The sequence below is a fragment of the Gobius niger genome, assembly GCF_951799975.1.
Source record: "Gobius niger genome assembly, chromosome: 3".
Taxonomy (NCBI): Eukaryota; Metazoa; Chordata; class Actinopteri; order Gobiiformes; family Gobiidae; genus Gobius; species Gobius niger.
In genome coordinates this window covers 23,598,578-23,619,613 of record NC_136854.1, presented here as the reverse complement: position 1 = coordinate 23,619,613, position 21,036 = coordinate 23,598,578, and the positions used below count along the sequence as shown (strand labels likewise).

Here is a 21,036-nt window from a genome sequence, read left to right as displayed (position 1 = left end):
AAGGATTGCCACAATCGTAGGAGTTGGTTAAAGGAAGTCTTTATATAAGGTTACAAAATAATACACACAGACAATAAAATAAGAAGCCAGAAAGCTTAAAATAAAATAAAAAATGACATATTTTTCAGTCAAAACTCGATTTGCAGTTGTGCTGCTTACATGGTATGTTTAAAACTATGCATATATTTGAGGCACTTCACTGATGGATCATTCTTAACAGGTGAGCTTTTTCACCTACATATTAATTAATTCAATTCAATTCATATCAATTAATTGAAATTAAACTGGGAAAAAAAACATTACAATCACAGAGGATTCAGTCGAAGGAAATGTTCAGCTCTTCATTTAGTGCAAACCTTTAGTAAGCTGCTACACATTGGTGCGCAACTGATAATCTACAAAAGAAAATAAATATTATTAGTAAATGTGCTAATAAATGTAATTTAGGTATTGTATAATTAATATATCCTACCTCCACTTTGCGTGATGTAACGAACCCAAGGCAAAGCCTGATAGCCACTTTTTTCTATTATTTTCATATATCTGACCTATAAACAGACAAAATGGCAAGATTAAGACAGGTTAATATGAATGTATTTAATGTAAATCCTCTGTGTGAATGCATAAGTGCGGTAGCAGCCCTACCTGTATTCCAGACACTGTAAAGTAGGGGATTTCAAATTTGACTGTTATGGGGGGCTTGCCCTCGGCTTCATCCTTTTCCACACTGGGCAGACCAAAATGGGCTCTCATTAGGAACTCTTTGCCTCCCTAAGTACCACAGAAAGACAAAAAGATATGTTCATACAGATTAAATAGCTAATATAAAGTAAAACCTTGAATACACTAACAGGAAAAGACTTGATGGTCCAAACCACCAAATTCTTCTCAGGCACATATTTGGCATTTCCTGTGCTGGTTTTGAACTTGGGCGAGTCAGCATCACTTGGAACCGGCACCCGAACCTCCACGTTGTTTGCAACAGATTGCTTTTTGAACTGGCCCTTCGCCTTAGGACACACAGATATGAAATGTTATACAGTCTACAATGATATGATTATTTATTCATTTGTTTTTTATATAATCATCAGTTGACTTTTATTATATCAAAATAAGCAATTGTGGCTAGTAATTGCATGGTGTATTTAAAAAGACTCAGATTAATGTGAAGCTTCTGCCAGATGCACTGTACCTTGACCATGATTTCCACTCTACTGTGAGAAAACTTTTCGATCACTGATTCAATCCATATCAGTGGCTTCACCTAAAAGAAAAATATGAATTTCTCATTGTGCATTGTATTAAAAAAACAGCAATTGAAACATACAGTAGCATAACTTTTGCATTGAACTAACATGAGTATTGATGCGATAGGACATTAGCTCAGACTCTCCATCAGGGGGGATAAAGGAAATAGTGCGGTCGCTCTCAAACCGTGACAGACGCACACACTGGTGAAACTTAACATCCTCCATCACCACCGTTTTCCCCTTGTCCCCTGTGCACAGAAACAACAACAAAGCAATTAAAAACACCATTGAAACTGATCACCTGTAAATGGTCACGGTAGCTACATACGTCCAGTTAGGGCAAACAGCACTCTGTCATTGAGTCCCAGCCGAAGCTCAGGCATCCCAGACAACATGGTCTTTAGCTTAATGCTGCCCACAATGTCACTGCTCATCACACTGCCATTTGCATTCACCTGAACAAAGCAAGGGCAGAGGATACAGCGGATTCAGAGAGTTTTCAGACCGCTACTTATTTTATCATGCAGCAGTCCGTCACTAAAATCATACGAATTTTCCTTATGGGTAAAAAAATGTTTATGTTTAATCAGTTGTTTTTACGCATGGGGTTAAACCTCTTAACCCCTGCCTTAACCGAGCACATTTTATCCAGTTCGCCTTTACCCAAATCTAAAAGCTTCCTGCCTTTAAAGATTACAACCTATAGGCCAGTGTAACGTCTCATTTAAAAACTAAGACCTACAAAACTGATCCTAACTTTTTTTGTTGCTGCTTATTTGTCACGCTTTTTTTCTGTCATGTTTTCATAGTGTTTTTGTTGTGCTTTAGTCACTTCTTCATTGCATTTTTGTCACATTTTGACACTCTCTCGCGGCTTTCTAGTTGATTTCTTGTTGCTTTTTCATCACTCTTTAGTTGTTTTTTTTCCCCGCTGCTTTTTTGTTGTTGTTCAGGAAGTGTTTATGTTGTGTTTTTTGTCTTTTTAAATCACTTTTTTGTCATGTTTTTGCTGCTTTTTTGTGGCATTTATGTCATGTTTTTTTTTGTGTTTTTTTGCATCTTTTGCTTTCAGATTTGGTTAATGGTCAACTGGAGAAAGTGCACTCGGGTAAGGCGGGAGTTCATTCATTCATAGGTAAGGGGTCCCAGATCCATAAGTTGATTATACACAGTACACGTCCTGTGGGGGTTTGAATATTCATAAAATATTCAAACCCCTCTATTTATTCTAATGGTAATACATCTTTTACCTTTGTTTTTAATACGTGTGCCCTCAGGCTTATATCTTAAACTGTAGATACTTCTTCTTCTTCTTCTAAGCCTGAGTGCGCACTAATAAGAATTAACAGAGCTAAAAGATGTATTATCATTAGAATAAATAGGGGTTTGAATATTTTCTGGATCCACTGGATATAGATCCAGAAACATAGTTATCTCGATACACTCGGGACTCTTCTAGATACAATTGATAGTAGCTCTGTTGTTTAGTGTGTGATATTTTTCTTCAGTGTAGTCATTTCTAATGGTAGTATTACTCACCAATACATTGATAGATTCAATGACATCTATAAAGACCTCATTCTTCTTGTATTTTATGCCCTCAGACCTCCAAGAAACCGCATTAGTGACAGTGGTTGGTACTTTGCTCTTTGCAACTTCAAGCTTTGCACCTTCCTGTGTAATGTATCTGTAATAGGGACATAAAAATAAGTTTAAAACACTTGTAATCCTATGTTGCGTTGTTCTCTGTTGTTGAGCATGAGCTAATGTCCAGCTTACTCTTGTAGGATTTTGCTGTCAGTCGTCTGTGGGAAGCCAAAATCCATCAGCTCATCCAACAACTCATACACAACCACAAAATTGTCCTGAATGCTCTCCTCCTCCAGCTCTTTGAAGTACCCGGTGAATACCTACAAAGTGCACAATAATGCCAATTCAAAACGACAATCGCTCAGCACCGAATTACACTACTTACCTCAACAAGTTTGTAGAGAAATGAATACACAAGGGAGGCATTGGAGTTTTTGTTTGTTGTCGCAACCACTGACAGACCGTGTTAAGATGCATTGCACAACATTTTCTGAAACACTTGTCATCTTACGCAATCTGACATTACAGAGGATACAGTAGAGGTTGGTGTGTTTGATCCACAAGAAGTGAACATTTCCATGTGACAGGACGGGACAGAGCAGTCCTTCCTCTTCGTGCTGCATGAGTAACGGCATGAAGTGATCGATCTCCGCCATATCCACATCACCTTTGTAGTTTCGACAGATCAACACCTGTACAGTGAACAAAAGCAACATAACAGGATGCCTATGTTAACCTCTGATCACCTCAGTTATAGCAGGTCAAACTTTACTTGTTGAAAACACTTGCTCATAAACAGGGGCGGACTGGCCATATGTCCATTCTGGAGGAGCACAGAAGGGCCACCGGCTCTAGGGCCACCGGGCTGGCCTCTCACGTTATACCTTACCCTTACCCGGGCGTGACCGAGCTTTACCCAAATCTATAAGCTTAAAAGAAAAGCATCCAAAAACAAAAATGTGCTGGAAAAGCAACAAAAAAGTGACAAAAACACAACAAAATGTGACGAAAACGTGACAACAAAGCAATGAAAACACAACATGAAAAACCCGAAAAACAAGAGACGAAAACACAACGAAAAAGTGACGAAAAAGTGACGAAAAATTGACGAAAACAGGCCAAAAAGCCACAAAAAAGTAATGAAAAAGCAACAAAAACATGACAAAAATGCAGCGACAACCTGACAAAAAGTTACCATCACTTTTCTAGATTTTAGCTTTCAAATGAGACGTTACAGTGTTGCTCTCCAGTCGAGAAGCTTTTAGATTTGGGTAAAGCCGAACTGGAGAAAACGCTCTCGGTTAAGGCGGGGGGTAAGAGGTTGACATATGTATTTGTGGAAGTGTCACATTTATGCTAATTTGGGCCAGGCTGACCAGAGTCCAGGGCTGTGTTTCAGTCCCAGTCCGCCCCTGCTCATAAAACATTCTTTGTTGAATCCCCCACTCCTTTGTCAGACAAGGATCCACAACAGGGCTCCTTTCTTGCTTCTGATTCCACTGGTCATGCAAGTGAATTTATTTCTTCTTAAGCTAAACATGCCAGTGCAAAAGGCAAACTGAAGGCTATGTTGACCACAAAACAAGGCCCTGTTTTTAAGATGAAGATTAAGGGCATCGTTGTAATAGTTTAACTCATCAACAATGTAACATCAACAGTTATTCAGCGCGGCAATCTGTAATATAACACGCAGGCCTTACAGTTCAGAGCATATTCGTTTCGTGTACACCTGCTCAAAACCGGAAGTAAAAAAAAAAAAAAAGGGGAAAAAAAAGGAGAGGGGCTATGAATGAGTCTGACGGACGGATCTAGCTGATTAATCTGTAACTTAAGTCCGTGTGATTAAACTTTCAAACGAAACCGACAATGTTATGCTTCAGCCAATCCTCAAGCAACCAAAACAACTACAAGGGATACATGCTAATATAAAGCTAATTGGCTAATTTATTACTGGCTCGTGCGCGTTACCTTACCTTTCCCTTCAGGTCTAGCACAAAAATAGCCGAGGCGGACATTGTGTTTGTCTCAGCGTTGTCCAAGAGTTTAGTAACGGACTAATTCTCAGTGAGAACTTTATAAATAATAACTGTTGTCCATTTAAAATAAAGGAGTTTATGAGCGAAAGGTGATCCAGCAGCAGGCTCCGCGGCGTCCTTTCCTGCCTCGGCCGTGACGTCATGACGGCCAGGTAAAACATTTACCAGAGAAGAGGCGCACCTGAACACAGTGTAACGCTCGCATTCATCCACAACGGGGCAGCAGAGATGCAGAAAGAGCTTGAGCTGTAGTTGATGCCTACTTTACCTGGTATTTGCAAAAATAAATACATGAAGAAAATGATGATGATTATTAGTATCATCCATTAATTAAATAAAAGATAGACCAGCTTGATATTAATTGCAAAATTCACAGCCTGTACATTTGCTGGGGGGAAAATAGGCATAACAGAGGCAGAGATTATAGATAATGTTGCATAAATTACAGATGTTGCATGCATTTTATAGAGGAATATTAAGTGTAACTCTAAGTGCTTTCTAAATAAACTGCTAAAGGTGGGTTTTTACTCTGCAGCAGTGGTCACATGCTTTTGGGCCCCTCTTAATCCATAAAGCTCCAAGCACATGAACATACCCAACCTGGCCCCATATTGCTCTGATCCATTTCCAACTTATACTGCTTCTTATCAGCATGTCAAGCTGTAAACGGACAACAATAGTAAGTAACAACAGGTGGAAGCCCCAGTAAGCAGATAAGGTTTTATCTTTGCATCATAAAACTTTGTAGCAGGTGCATGGTGCATACATAAAGCCTCACGCTGAACATGCACTCCAAATATATCACATTGTTCTGGCTCAATGTCGACATTTAGAATTATATATGTGCTTTGATGATGTAACATAAATCCAATATCTACTCTGAAAAATATAAAACTCTTGGACATATAGGTTTTCTAAGCGTATGTTCTAAGAGCTCATTTGTTTGTTTATTTGTTTATTAAGATCCCCATTAGAATTGCCTTGACAATGATCTTCCTGGGGTCCAGATTATAAAATCACATGTCCGTACAGTTACATCAAATCACTTCTATCTATAAAACAAGCATGAAAACCTACATCTACAAGTACACATCATTTCCTTTGTTGCAGTATGTCAACCTTTAATTGTCTTAAGAGAGTTTCAGGATTTCATTCTTCTGAACATAACAGCTTTCTGTCCAGTCTGTCTGTTACATGATGAAAGGGTAAAATGACCATTTACTGCATGTCTTGTGTTAAACTTATGTATGGACTACAGAATATAAGTACATTATACAAAACCTTATGTAGTTTTAACACAACAATCTTTCGAAAGAAGCAAAGAAGGGCAAAATGTAGTCTTCTCTTTACCAATATCCAACCTAATGTTTGGTGCATGCTTTGAATATTTGTATATTTTGAGCATTGTATACATGTCGCCTTATTCTGCGCTAACATGGAGCTATATAAAATTATTGTGTAATTTTTGTGAAGGCATTACAGATTGCAGTAAATAGGATGCAACTTATTTAGACCAAAGGCGACATTTCAAGCACATCTTGAAATCTTGTATAGCTGGTTTTGTCACTCTCAAGGACTTGACTGCATGAGTGAATTGCTAGCGTCAGGGTCACAAAGGCTGAAGTCAGCATGTTGCAATGAGAGAAACAGATCTTGGTCTAACCAGAATCTGTTCAGCAGGGATAGTTATCTAAATGTTCCTGTAAGAGACTTATCAGAGCCTATTTGCGCAAGAGCATCTTGCCATAGTGATGCCATGGAGATACACAGTATTACATCCAATAGCCTCACTAGTATTCTGTTCAGGGACCCTGGTTTTCAGTTTGTTTGGCTTCATGTTGTCAGGTATGCTGAGGGCAAACATTCGTTGCTACCTTGCCAAGTGGACAGTATAGTAACCTAACAAGGGAATATATCCACTGTTTCCTTTGACAATTTAGAAAGGCCACTCCTTTTTTCGCTTACGTATCAGTGGTGTGAGGCGCAACTCCACCTTTCGCTTGCCATCTGGCCAATGGGATGAGGATGCGCATATGTAAATGGTGAGGTGAGCTGGTAATGGACAGCATTGCAACAGGTGTCTTGTGTCATCCAGGTCTATAGAGTATCATCCCTTGCCTCATGTGGGGTGGCTCATTTGCATATGGCACACAGGGTAGTCAACACAGGTTAGTATGAGCCATCCATGCCAAGTTTATACCAAATGTATATGTAAATTATCTGAAAATACAGAAAACTGTATCATTTATTTGTAAATGTAAAGCACACAGGAGGGATTTTTTGATGGAATGTGTCAGGACCAGCCCAACAGGATGCTTCAGCCTCCTGGTGTGTTGTGGTTTTGTAAAAAGCCAAATTAATCCTCTCAGTTGTGATGTGTCGCATCAGGTGTGTGATACAGTCCCGATCAAAAGTTTAAAGGTGCGTTATGGAACTGGATTTTAGTTTTGTTACCTTTTTACCTTTTAGTGACCCAGTGGGTGGATGTGGTTAGCTTGGCGCCTTTACTTTCCATCACAGTGGCCTCTATGATGCTCCAGGATCAAATGTTTTTAGAGTTTGCGGTGGGTTTTCACTGGTGATGGACCCTCTCACCAGAAAACCTGCAAAACCTACTAAACAACTGGTCTGGAGCATTGTAGAGGCCACCTTGATCTAAAGTAAAGGTGCTACTCAAACAGCCATTGGGTTACAAAAAGGTCAATTACACAGAAATATTTTATTTTTGTTTTGTTTTTCCACAAAAAAAAGCTCCATAATGCACCTTAAAGAAATTTAAAAAATGCACATTTTGGAAAGTTAGATCTTATCAAGGTTCCAAGTATTTCAATATGCAAAAAGAAGAAATGGGTTGGATTCCATTTTGAACGTAGGGGAGTTGAGCTGCATAGGTGTGACGCAGTAAGACAGTCATGTCACCAGCACTGAGCTGGAGGATCCCATTGGCTGTCTGTCAAGACAGAACTGCCCGTTTGGACTTTACAAGAAGAACATTTTATTCTCTGATGAGAAATTTGCTTCCCTTGCTGCCAACGTTTCTGGCATGACAAACAGGTCCACCTGAGATGTTCTTTACGCCCCACAGTGGATGGGGCTCTGTAAGGATCCAGATGATTTTTCCTTCAATGCTGTTGACTTTGTGCAGATGTTGCAGTGCAGAGAGCATCCCTCATGACTGAGGCCCTGGGTTTTTCAACAGAACAACGGTTCACAATGCCCAAAGGACAAATGACTTCTTCCAGGAGAAGAACATCATTCTTGGACCCTCCTGCGTGTTTCCCTGATATAAATCCAACTTTTGGGGACGGATGGCAAGGGAGGTTTACAAATATTGACATTAATGTTCCAGACAGTAGATGCCCTTCATGAGGCCGTCTTCACCACTTGTAGAAATGTTCCCTCTCACCTCCAGAAAACACTTGCATCAAGCACACCGCAACACATTTTTCGGATCAAGTGGAGCTCATGTTTGAGACTTTGATTTCTGTTTTGAGGAGGTTTTGGGGTTTGTTTGTTTTTTTTGAGCAGTGGTGCTAAACCTTCGATCAGCTGCAAAACAGTCCAATGTCTCACTCCTATTTCTTCTTGCTGCGTCATTCTAGAGATAAGAAAATTTACATTTTTGCCATTTTCCACTGGTCTTAAACCTTTGATCCGGGACTGTACATATTAGTCTAAAATTAATGACCAAATGCAAATTAACAATTTATTTCGACAAAGGAGGCAATATAAAACAGCAGACAAAACAGACAGCTCTGTGTGTAACTTTGTCATTCAACCACTGAACACAAAATAAATATTGGGAAAACATGTACGTTTTGCTGAAATGAACTGTGAATGTTTCAGTAAGCAATGAAGCCCTGCAGTAACCGGTGAACTCAATCATACAACAAACACTTAAACTGGCAGGCACGGTTTGGTGTTTCTGAAAGTACATCTGTAAACAGTGAAACAAAATCTCAATAAATAACCAAAAATATGTACAGCATCTTTGATTACAATTATAAAAGGCCACATCTCAAAGCAAGTTCACAACATATGTACATTATTTACAGTCATATAGGATTGCATATCTATTCTTTATAATATATTCAGTATCTCTCTTCACATATAAGTTATTCTTCATTATGTACTAAGCAGCAGCCATTCCCAGTGTAAACAATGGTGTTTACCCCCTACATACAATGCTGTACATGAGCATGCCGACCATGGCTTGCTCCTCTAAAATTATTTAAAAGGTAGTTCAGGTAGGTTGGCTCAATAAGGCATACTGTATATAATTCCGAGTGCAGCGTGGAAGGCACAAACAGTGAGACATAAAGAAGTGATTTTTGAGTGCAACGGTTGGAACAAAGAGTAACAGAGCATTTGAACGGATTTTAGACTTAAAACAGGCTATGAGAACAACAGAGGCCGGCCTTGAGCATCAAACAAAACTGCAATGTGCCCCTGATTTTTCTTTTCTTCATTTTGTTTTGGTCATAACCTGGCGGCACAGTATTGACATCAGAAGCAAATGAGGTCAGCTTTTCTTTTCAAGCAGCAGTTGAAGAAAATGGCTTTGCTTCTTCATGTGTGTCCACTGAGGCCTTAATACAGAACGTCCATCATGCCATGTCCATGTCTTCCATACCCAGCATTGCTCTCTGCAATTAAAAAGTAAAACTAAATGAGTAGGAAATATCATGAAGAGCTTTCTTACAGTGGCATCAGATTACATTACCTCGGGGTAGACGTATCCCTGTGAGGTGTTTTGGCAAATGTGGACCTCATCATCAGTAGTTTTCTGGTACACCGGGTTAATGAAGTGGATGGTGTTAGTGTTCTTAAGACGCCAGTTCCTCCACAGCAGCACCGCGCCAAAGATCAGCAGCGACATGATTACTACAAAGAGGATATGCATGTTAGAGGGGTGCCTCAAGCGCTGCTCATACCACAGTTTGAAAACCAACGGAAAAGGAGGCCAAACATAAACTTACATAAAGGTACCACCACGTAAACAGCGATAGGATGGGATGACTCCTCTGTAGTGGCCGCTCCGGACAATTCGTGAGCCTCTAACCAAGCAGAACACCCCAAAATTAACCACTTTCAATGATATTTTACTCCATCACTAAATAAAGAGAAGCATTGTGTACCGTGAGCAGTTGCAATTTTCTTAGCTGCCTTTGAAGTAGTAGGTTTGGGCGTAGCCTTGGTGGTGGTGGTGGTAGGAGTGGTTGTTGTAGTTGTAGTTGTAGTCGGCTGCGCTGGTGCTTCAGTTGTGGGAACATCAGGTCGTGGAGCTGCAGGTGCAAGAGAGATAACAAAATCATTTGAGATGCTTTTATTTGAGCATTTTGCTTATTCAACGAGCTGTGTAATCTTACCTCCGACACACTTCCTGTTATCAGCCGCCATGGTCATGTGGTCAGGGCAAGCACACGTGTAGAGAGCTGAGCGAGTGTTGATACGGGGCGCTGGGAGGCAGAGAAACTCACACCCTCCATTTACACTGTTGCTCGATTGGCACGGGTTTGTTCCTACAAAAAAAAATTGCAACTTCAAACAAAAGGAGTGAAAAAAAATCCATAGAGCAGTTTAGTTAAGTTACAGAGCACATAGCAACTGGCTGTAAATTAACTCACAACGCACACATGACGGAAGCAGTGCAGGTACTATAAAAGTTGCTGTGTTGCCAGGAAGGTGCTGTTCATACATCTATGCAAACTTCCTGTTCAAGATCTAAGCCTTTTATTGTTTTAACTCATCAACCACATAAAAACTGGAATCTAATCCATTTTAAGTGGAATAAAGATAGTACAGTACAGTACAGTACAGTACAGTACTAACATACCGTTTGGCTGCTTGAGTTCTTGATAGACCACGATATCTTCTGGATGCTCCAGATCGTTTGCCAGCTCTGTGATTCCACTGCCAGTCAAGCGGCTGGCACTGAAGATAGCCTTGGTTCCATAGTCAGACCAGAATACTTTGTCCTATAAAAAGAAGAACAATTTAAAAAAAAATCTGCAATACTAAAAATCCACCCATAGACTCACTGGGTCACAGAAAGGCCAAATACATAGTACTATTAACCTTTTCTTTTCTGCATCTTTACCCCCGCCTTAATCAAGTGCATTTTCTCCAGTTCAGCTTTACCCAAATCTAAAAGCTTCTAGACTGGAGCTTACACCCTCATTTAAAAGCTAAGACCTACAAAACTCATCTAGGCTTCTTCCTTGTTTTTTCATGTTTTCATTGCTATTTTGTTGTGTTTTTTGCCACGGTTTTGGCACATTTTTGTTTCATTTTAACTGCTTTTTTGGAGCGTTTTGGCCACATTCGTTTTATCTTAGCTTTCAAATGAAGCATTACATTGCAGTGCTCAAGGTTAAATGTTCGGGAACCTACCTCAAAAACAGCCAGAGACAAGGGATGAGAGAGGTGCTTTTCATCAAAGATAATGGTGTGTCGGGACCCTCCATTGACATCTGCACTGGACAGCGTGTGCAGCTTGGAGTCAACCCAATACAAACGCTGATTAACTATGTCTGTTAGAAGATAGAGATTGAACATATGAGGTTCATTTGGTTTTGTGCTAGTCAATTGGATAACAACGTTTCCAGCTAATGTGGATGTATTTACCGAGAGTGATGCCATTGGGCCACATAATATCGTCCTTCACTATGGCAACGCGATCAGCTCCATTCAAGCCACTCTTCTCAATCTTTGCCTCCTCCCCCCAGTCTGTCCAGTACATGAAACTAAACAGAATTTACACACACAGATTAACACACAGTATAAAATAACACGTTCAACCATCTACTTGTACTTACTTATTCACAGGGTCCACTGTGATGGCTCTGGGTTTCTCCAACTTTTCAGAGATCAGAGTCTTTCTTTTACTTCCATCTGTTGTGGCCACAGAAATGGTTTTTAAATCGCTGTCAGTCCAGTAAATATTTCCATGGATCCAGTCCACTGCAATTCCTTCTGGGGCTTCGATACCGCTGCCAATCACTACGGTGTGGGAGGAGTCACCAGCAGTAGCTAGGTTTGCGCTGTTGGGTAAAAAGTTGTGATTTAAAAAATAAATAAATAAATAAACATTTACAGGCTGTAATGGATCTTGGATGAACAAAATCAATGAGGCATAACATTATGGCCAGTTGCATTGACAGCTGGGCATGACTCATGGACTCAGTGAGGTCTTTGACATACCCACTGAAATCCGATTGCTTGATATTCTTTCTGCTTTATGGGCAAAATGTGTACTTTTTCAGTAATAAATTCAAGTTAAGGAAATGGTAAACCATCCAGGCAGATTATTATCAAGTCCAATCAGCCAATTTATTTATTTGATTTAAAGCTGATGATTTAAGTAAGCGGCTCATGGAAGCCAATCCCGATCTGAAGAAGTCACATGGTCTGTGGCAAAACATCAGCTTTATACCAAATAAATTCGTCTGTTTTTGACAGATTGGACTTAAAACAGAGCTAAGTAACTCATGCCCCTAGAGGCCACTGCCGGTGTCGTAGCATGTTGCCTTTTTTTTTTTTTTTTCATTAATTGTCCGTGACAGAAAAGACAAAGGGAGAGGGGGATATTGTACATCCAAATACACAATGGAGATATTTTTTATCTTTATTTTTTTTCTCAAACTTGGCTGTAAACACTGCTTAAGTGGCTCTAGCCCGCAGTTAGCTCAGTTGCTCATTAGCTTCTTCTTCGTGATTCTATTAGTGTGTATTGGGTCTCTGACCCGGAGGCAGGGAAGGAAATTGCAAGGGTGGACAAAGACACCAGGGGGAGATGAAAGAACCCCTAATCATCCCATTAACCCCCAGAGGGACAACAGCGAAAAGGATTTATTTAAGTTACTTAGTTCTTCTTTAATAATGCGCATTATTACAGTGACCAGACCTTCATTCAGTGGTCATATTGGTAAGCTAGATAATTGATAAACACACAAAATAGTTTACCTGTATATTTTCTTCTCAGAATGGTCTGTCCAGAAAACGGTCTTTGTTGGTATGTTCACATCTAAAGCAACTGCATTTTTGAGTTCTGGAATGAGCCGGTTGTATTCACTGCGATCCACGGTCATCATTCTCAAATCGTGCCTATTGGTAAAGTACAGCACGGGAGCAGAGCCTGGGGAGCAGCGGCAAAGCTTGTGAGTTTTTACAATGAAACAGAGTACATCATGTGCAAACAAGACAAGTGCTACCTGAAGCAGCTTTGCACGTGTTGGTCGCAGGGTCAATCTTGTAGCCATCCTTACAGTCACACCTGTAGCTGCCTTCAAAGTTGATGCAGATTTGGCTGCAAGTGTCTGGCATGGCACACTCATCAATATCTGTAATAAATGAACAAACCAGTCTATTGTTTAAAAATCTCAAGTTTTAATCCCAATTACTTATTACTGTATCTTTGGCGCTGTACCTTCACAAGTCTTCTTGTCGGGCTTCAGACTGTATCCCGCTGGACAGGTGCAGTTGAATCCAAGTGTCAAATTGTTGCATATATGAGAACAGCCTCCGTTTCCTGTCAAGCATTCATTTACTCCTATGGAAATGAGCACAATCATTGTCATTCTTTGTAAATACTTCTTCAGCTGATTCAAATGACAATCTGTTTGGACTAATTTAGGTAAGCCTTAAATATTCTTTCAACTCTTTTTCTTTTTATTAACTGCATTGTTGGTTCAAGATGAAAAAAAGACAAAAAAGTACACTGACCACTTTTAATTTCAACCTTACTATGACTGATACTACATGCAATATTACCTGCCTCTACGGTACAATAAAAAATGCATACCACACTCAGCGGGTTCATCAGATTTATCTTTGCAGTCATTCCGTGCGTCACACACTTTGACTGCGCTGATACACCCCCCACTGGCACATCTGAACCGGGTGGGGCCCTCACAGTCGTTTCCTGTGGTCAGAAGCACACATTTCACAGCATTGCACTAACAGCACCTTGCACAAAAGTGAAACCTAAAAGTAAAATTACCAGTGTCACAGCCAGCCTCATCACTACGGTCTCCACAGTTAAACACGCCATCACACTGGAGACTGCCATGAACACAAGTGCCATCGCTGCACTTGAACTCATCTTCCTGACATGCGGGACGAGCTACAAGGAAGAAATTAGAGATATTAAATAAGGATAAAATCATAAAAGCAGCAGCAGTCAGTACTTGTCGTTTTCCATTGCAGAACACGATTTAACTCATTTGACCAGATGGAAACTTTAGATTAAGCTATATTTGAAAAGTCTAAAAATGTTGATTAAACCTTAATATTTGCTGTAAGTGACAACCCTTTTGCGTTTTCTGGTTCATATTATATTTTTTGCACAGTCCAAAGACAATTGACCACCCAAGAAGTGACTTCCTGTTTCAATCCAGCACACCAAAATAAAAGCACCATCTTATTCACAACTTTCTTTCTGCCTCACTATTAACAGACAAAATACTTAAAATGTGTGTATTTAAATATATTCTTGTAATGTTGCAAGTATCTGCTGAACTAATCAATGAGATGAGCTGTGTGCTTTTATTTTGGCGTGCTGGATCGAAACAGGAAGTCACTTCTTGTAGGCGTTGTTATGATTTGAGTCAATTTGATGACATTTTTCCAATAACAAATCCGAATTTTGTTTTTACATACGAGCGATCGCTGATGCAGCTGATGCATAACAGGCCTCTAACTCGGTTTTATAAAATGATAGATCTGTTACAGCGCAAGAGAAGCAATGCCCTGTTTATGGACATTGTTTTTGCTGATCATAGGATTTTAATAAAATGTTTATCAAATATGAAAATGTAAAATGCCTACCACGGCCAACGGATGTGACGACATCGCGATCGCTCGTATGTGTTGTCGTATTCAAACAAATGTAAATAAACTATAAATAAAATACTTACTGCAGTTGGCCTCATCGGATTCATCCTCACAGTCTGGACTGTTGTCACAGCGCCAGATCCTGTGAATGCACTTCCCGTCGGCACACTGGAACTGGTGTGGACCACATGGCTCTGGTTTCTTCGGTGTCTCTTGTCCAGCGCATGTTTCAGGCCACTCATCAGACCCATCAGCACAGTCCGGATCCCCATCACAGCGCCAAAGTAGCGGGACGCACACCGTGTTGTTGCACTGGAAGGACCTGGGGTTACACGTAGGTTTGGGACAGGAGAGCTCGTCTGAACCGTCAGAGCAATCATGCTCGTGGTCACAAACAAAGGATTTGGAAATGCACTGGCCGTTTGCACACTGGAACTGATCGTCTTTGCATATTTTGGCAGCTGTGTATGAAGAGCAGAGACAGAATATAGAAAAATCATATTAAATAAATATATCACCACAAAAAAAAAAAATACAAACACATACATTTTAGTTCAATCAAGTATTTTTGCATTATTGATTGACTGCGGAATTCTTCCGCAGTCAATTATTGGTTTTCATGTTCTTTATTATTATTCCTCTTCCATCTTTTTCCCGATTTTCTAGAGCTTTCAGCACCTTCATGCTTTGTGCAATTTATGCAAGTTATGCATCAAAACGTTCCGCATGTTGAGGAGAAGGGTGCTATTACTTTTGGGACTTCTGCAACTTACGTTTTTTCCGCAATCGGCCAAAATGTCGGAGATATTTCCCATTGACTTATAATGGGGCTGCCGCAACTCCATGCTTTTCTGCACTTTTTTCTGCATTTTCTGCAATTTCTGCACTTTGTGCACGTTCAGCTTCTGCAACTTGTGGGTTTTGAGAAAAAATTGTCCTTCTGCAGTTTTCCAGTTTTTTTGTATGAGAGTTACACATTTTTGCATTAGTGTGTATGGGGGGAATCCAGCCAATCGGGAGACTCCAGGCCTTTCAGCCATTTGTGCAGCTTCTGCCAATCAAGCACTGAGGCCATTTCAACAGTTTGACCAGTTTATGGAATATAAAAGTTTATGCAATATTAATAATTTATGCAAATTAACCACTTTATGCATTTTAAAGCCTTTATGCAACTTAAGAGTTTATGCCATTTAGGACTTTTGAATTTTAAAGAGTTTATGCAATTTACACAATGTATGCAAATAAACCCATTCATGCATTTTACCACTTTATGCAGTTTATACAGTTTATGCAACATGACATTTTATGCATTTTACCAGTTTATGCAAATTCGATTATGCAAATTAGGCAATTTATGCAATTTGAACAGTTTATGCAATTTCTGCATTCACTTCCCGCAATTCCGCAGTCAATCGCAATGGCGCAGCCATTGCATTTCTAGTTATAATTATTGTTCTCATACGTTTACATCGCAAACGTGTATACAACAAATAAAATGTTTTCTATTGTATGTACTATACTGCAAGTTGTTCCTTTTACTTTTCAAATAATGCGGTTCATTTTGTAGCAATTGTGATCCTAAACTTACTGCAGTTTGCCTCGTCCGCTCCATTCTTGCAGTCGGCTTTCCCGTCACAATGCCAGCTTCCTGGTATGCACTGGTTCATTGGAGGACCACAGTTGAACTCTGACTCAGAACAGCGTTTGGTCGCTGCAATTAGGAAAAAGAAGGTTTATGAAATTTGCTTCATAATCTAAGTTCATACACTGACTATACCTTTTCAATGTTACACTATAAAGATGTACAAGTACAGTCATCACAGTGTTGCATGTGAAAATACACACCGCATGTGGTTGGCAGCTCGTCGGTGCCGTCGCCGCAGTCGTCTCTCCCGTCACAGATCCATCTGCGCGTGACGCACCTGCCATTATTGCACTGCAGCTGCTTATCTGAACATGCCGCATCTGTGAACAATGAAAAGCACACACAGATGACAACCCTTTACAGATGATTAAATAGTATAGGTTTGTCTTTACACACTGAATTTACATCGTGGGTCTTACATGTGTATTCACTTTTGCAGCTCGGATTACACATGACTATTTATGAATGGGCTTTAGTAACATAAGCCTGAGTCCACATTCAACACACAACCCCACTGGCCTTGCAGGGTTAATATTCTACAGAAGTCCATACTAACAGCATTTAAAGTCGATAGCTTCTGGAACTGGGTGTGAAAGTTTAGATAACAATGTTTGTTGCCCCACCTGAACAAGAACACACACCCTTTTTAATATTATGAACAAACAATGAACAAAAATAGAGTTTGTACTGGAAGTCACGGTCATTAATATCAGAGTATTTTAAAGCGCTTTACAATTGAGAAATTGCTTATTGATAAATTCTAATGCAGGATCTTTTTTTATTTGTAATATTGTAAACAATTCAGAGTCGAGATAAGTCGAGGCATAACATTGCACTGAACATGACTTTTCAACCCTACATTTTTACAACCAAAGTCACACCCATGGCCTGTGACCACACAAAAGTGAAAGAGCATTGATTTCATGGCACATGTCATGTGACAGACAGGGAGTACAAAACTGTCCTGAGACTGGCTTTGCAAGTGACGACATCACAGCCTGTTGAGCCGGTTCATGCCATGTGCCAACACCTGAGAATTGTTCTTTGAGATGGGTGGCCTACGGCCCGAGGATATGACAGAGTATCTCTTTAAGACAATAGACTGGGAGGAGTTCAACCATCACACCACCAGTTTCTGATTGGTCCCACAATGGCCTTCCTCCAGGCAGCATCACCGCAGAGACCAATTCGAAAACCGTGGACTAATAATTGCAAACCTTTTGAACAGTGATGAAATTATAGCAGATGCTCGATTACGGAATAAAAAAAAAAAGGCACTTGCGAAACCCTCTGAGAAAAGTACATTAAGAAACTAAACTGCCGATGTGGGTAATCCCAGAAATCCCCAGCCCCCTTGATGACACACACTTTCCTCGAACTCACTGGCAAATATGTGAATCAACAAAGTACTATTTCCTGAGCTGCCCGCTTTCCTTTCAGTGCAACCTTCAAAAGTCCTGAGCTTAAATCAGAAGGGGAACGGTAAATGGGTCACACTCATACCACATATTGTACAACATAAATTAGCCATAGGGTGTTTGCCATACATGCACCATTCTTCTTAAGTCTTTACCCTACTTTGATTTGTTTGATCACCAAGTCTGAACATTCGGTGCGGTTGACTGAATCACACCCAGAAATCTCAGTTTGCATACAAAAAGTATCTTATTCCACCTCGACACAGAAAGTTCTTATTTCTAATCCATTGAAACGGTGAACCTGCATGTAAAGGATCAGCGGTGTTATACTACAATCAAAAGTGACTTCAGAAACACAGACACACAAAACGGAATGAACGAATACTGTAATCTGCTTCTCACTAATAATAAATGACACAAATTGACTTGTGACTCAGACACACAGTTCTGGTAATCATTAACCAAGCTGCGCAATGAGTGGGTTAATTATGGGGGAATAAAGTTATACTGCTCTCATAAATGTATCCTCTTGAGTCCTGAAATATATCCCTAATAGGAAATACAGTGAAACAAGCACAACCTTTTTTTAGACTTTTTATCTTGCACACACCCCTTTGACTTTCACATAGCAACCCCACTACTTCAAACATGTTTCAAATCATTTAACCTCTTTCTCCAGTTTGGGATTACCCAAATCTAAAAGCTTCTTGGATAAAGTGTAAAAATAGCCACGAGGATGAAAAAAAGCAACAGAAGAGCAATAAAAAGAAATGTCTAGAAAGTGACGATAACACGGCAACGATACAAGGAAAAAGATCAGTTTAGATGAGTTGTGTAGGTCTTAGCTTTCAAATGAGGCGTCACACTGGCCCGTAGGCTGTGACCTTTTACATTTGGGTAATGCTGAACTGGAGAATGGGGGTCAAGAGGTTAAAAGTGACCCACTAAAACCTGATTATGGGTTGGAACCAAATAATAAATGAGCAGTTGAAAATATTCTCAGCTGGGCATCCCCTCAGTATCAGCTCCAGCCACAGAGAAGATGCCTTTGACCACACCCCTGTGACTTCTGCTTCTCCTTTATCCGGACGAAACCTGACTCCGCCGATGGGACGGATGGATGCGATTGGCTGCTCCCTACTTCACCCGGAAAAAACACCCAGCCTATCGCAGTGCCGTGCGTAGAGTCCATTCATACACAAGGAAATGTCAAAACCACGCAGCAACTAATTGTCTGGCGTTAGTTTCGTTTCATTTCTGTAACCGATGGCCTCATTGTGTTCGCCTCCTAAGCCAGACTATGCAGGAGCCCGCTTCAAAACGACATTTAAACATGCAGAGTAATTTCCCATAACTCTGAAAATAACTAATATAAAATGTGAACTAAAAAAAAGCATGTTTCTTACCTGCACTCTCTATCAGCATCATCAGGCAGCAACATAGGGACAGCGCGCCGAGTCCTCTCCGCATCCCAAACATCGTTCCTATATCGGTGCCAAAAGGTCCGCAGAGGCAAATGCACTACTACAGTTCCGCGCCGTGTCAGAGCGGAATGACAACTCAAAACTGCGGACTGCGTTTCTTCTCCTAAGGTGGCAGCAGGAGGGCGGTGCTTGAACAGTGGCCTGATGTTTTAAATTGGATGGAAGCCCTGGTTGGCCAAGGGGAGGAGTTATGTAGATGTGGCTTGTTTCGACCCCTCATTATCTTAGTAAGTAGTAGCTTGACTGTAATGTGGGCACATGAATCCCCAACATGCAGTGACTACCTATCCAATACATACCCAAAGCAAAAGTCCTGCATAGCATTGGCCTGCTCTGCTTTGAATTTAAAAGGTCAGTCATTTATCTTAGACGAGTAGGCCTAACACATTTTAGGTGTAGTTAATCATGGAATTATATGCTGTCAAAGAGAATTACAACAGTGTTTTCACAAGAAACAACAAAGACTGTCCCACAACCATGCAAAGCCAGGTTTTGACTATGTCACTGTGCAAATTCCTGTCTAGCCCTGTGTTGTACTACATCAATTTGCACACACCTTATTATTGGGCATCTGAGTTTGATATTTTATGATGGGAGGATCAGAGGTCTTGCGCTATTGAATGTGACAAAAGGCACATTGGTAGATATTCAGTCTGAATGGCAGTTCATGTGTTAGTTCTATACATAAAATGGTAAATGGTAAATGGTCTCAACTTATAGAGCGCTTTTCCACCTACATTAGGCACTCAAAGCGCTTTACAGCAAGGATCCACTCACCCATTCATACTCTCATTCATACACCAATGTACGCAGACACTGGGGGCAATGTGCGTGAAGTGTCTTGCCCAAGGACACAACGACAATGTGCACTTTCAGGAGGTGGGATAAACCACTCATGGAGGTATTTGCAGAATCCTGCCGAGGCGGATGGATCGCATATTGTTGAGCACCTGTCACCAGTTTTATCTGACACAGATAGCCTTTTTTGTGAGCAGTGTGCACACAGTGTCTGAAACGCGTAGTTCGATGGTGAGTCAAACACCAGTACCTTGTGTGTACCTTGTGTACACTGAATCACATTCTTTCAAGTTCGTCTCACATCCGGTGAACATTATGATAAAGAAGAAAGAAAAGGACGAAGTTTGAATGCTTAAAGTAGCATCAGTCATGTGTAAAACATGACTTTGTGGTTCAGATGTTGGAGTCATCATAAGTACATTTGATGATGGAAATACTGCATGTCCTAATCATGACACGAACAGTAGACCTGCCTTATCTATTACAAACATACAATTAAATAATAAACAACAATGTCATCTGAAGATATTTGCTGTGATCTTTCCTCTATCACCAAAGCATAAATGGAAAGAGATGATAAAGGTCTGTCTTTCTTTAAAAAAGTCTTTGCTGTCATTCACTGAAATGAACCTGCTTATTATTTTTCAGCAAATCTTGTAAACATGTTTATGCAATGAATAAAAATATACATTTATACTGCTGGATGCAGATGTGTTTACATCTGAAAGCTCATAGTTCTTAGAAATCAGGAAATCGTGGCAGCCCCCACTCCCCCGGTCGGTGTGTATGTGGAATTACTGAAACCTGAACACAGGCCTCAATGTGCGCTGTACCACACACTCTCCACTCGACCATAAGTCCCCATATGCCCCTACTGAATAAACTAACTGTGTTTACATCCACAGTACAGGCTTCATTTTACTCCTAATTCAGGTTACTGACTGTCAAATATCTAAAAGCAAAATAATTAATGCTTTTGAT

At 40.3% G+C, this 21,036-nt stretch overlaps 2 protein-coding genes across 2 annotated transcripts; both read right to left on the bottom strand.

The window, feature by feature from the left end:
* Positions 1-272: 272 nt before the first annotated feature.
* Positions 273-4,878, bottom strand: ap1m2 (adaptor related protein complex 1 subunit mu 2). The gene is made up of 12 exons (XM_079554286.1): positions 4,814-4,878; positions 3,376-3,532; positions 3,226-3,293; positions 3,030-3,160; positions 2,790-2,937; positions 1,579-1,705; positions 1,356-1,498; positions 1,193-1,264; positions 852-1,010; positions 646-771; positions 473-548; positions 273-395 (listed from the first exon to the last, which is right to left on the bottom strand). The coding sequence occupies exons 1-12, from the start codon at positions 4,853-4,855 to the stop codon at positions 370-372; spliced, it is 1,275 nt and encodes a 424-aa protein (XP_079410412.1). The 5' UTR covers positions 4,856-4,878; the 3' UTR covers positions 273-369.
* Positions 4,879-9,409: 4,531 nt separating this feature from the next.
* Positions 9,410-19,516, bottom strand: ldlrb (low density lipoprotein receptor b). The gene is made up of 18 exons (XM_079553025.1): positions 19,180-19,516; positions 16,556-16,675; positions 16,299-16,421; positions 14,794-15,171; positions 13,878-14,000; positions 13,680-13,799; positions 13,305-13,427; positions 13,090-13,218; positions 12,842-13,013; positions 11,695-11,919; positions 11,504-11,622; positions 11,270-11,409; positions 10,713-10,854; positions 10,246-10,398; positions 10,015-10,161; positions 9,856-9,933; positions 9,600-9,760; positions 9,410-9,522 (listed from the first exon to the last, which is right to left on the bottom strand). The coding sequence occupies exons 1-18, from the start codon at positions 19,250-19,252 to the stop codon at positions 9,484-9,486; spliced, it is 2,565 nt and encodes an 854-aa protein (XP_079409151.1). The 5' UTR covers positions 19,253-19,516; the 3' UTR covers positions 9,410-9,483.
* Positions 19,517-21,036: the final 1,520 nt, after the last annotated feature.

Excerpts from the sequence above, each read along its gene's own strand:
- ldlrb (XM_079553025.1), bottom strand. The coding sequence starts at position 19,252 with ATGTTTGGGATGCGGAGAGGACTCGGCGCGCTGTCCCTATGTTGCTGC. Across the intron at positions 14,001-14,793 it reads ATCCGATGAGGCCAACTGCA|CTCGTCCCGCATGTCAGGAA; the intron begins GTAAGTATTTTA and ends TCTTCCTTGTAG. Across the intron at positions 11,410-11,503 it reads GCCCAATGGCATCACTCTCG|ACATAGTTAATCAGCGTTTG; the intron begins GTAAATACATCC and ends ATCTTCTAACAG.
- ap1m2 (XM_079554286.1), bottom strand. The coding sequence starts at position 4,855 with ATGTCCGCCTCGGCTATTTTTGTGCTAGACCTGAAGGGAAAG. Across the intron at positions 3,533-4,813 it reads TGCTAGACCTGAAGGGAAAG|GTGTTGATCTGTCGAAACTA; the intron begins GTAAGGTAACGC and ends TTCACTGTACAG. Across the intron at positions 1,499-1,578 it reads GCTGTTTGCCCTAACTGGAC|GGGACAAGGGGAAAACGGTG; the intron begins GTATGTAGCTAC and ends TTCTGTGCACAG.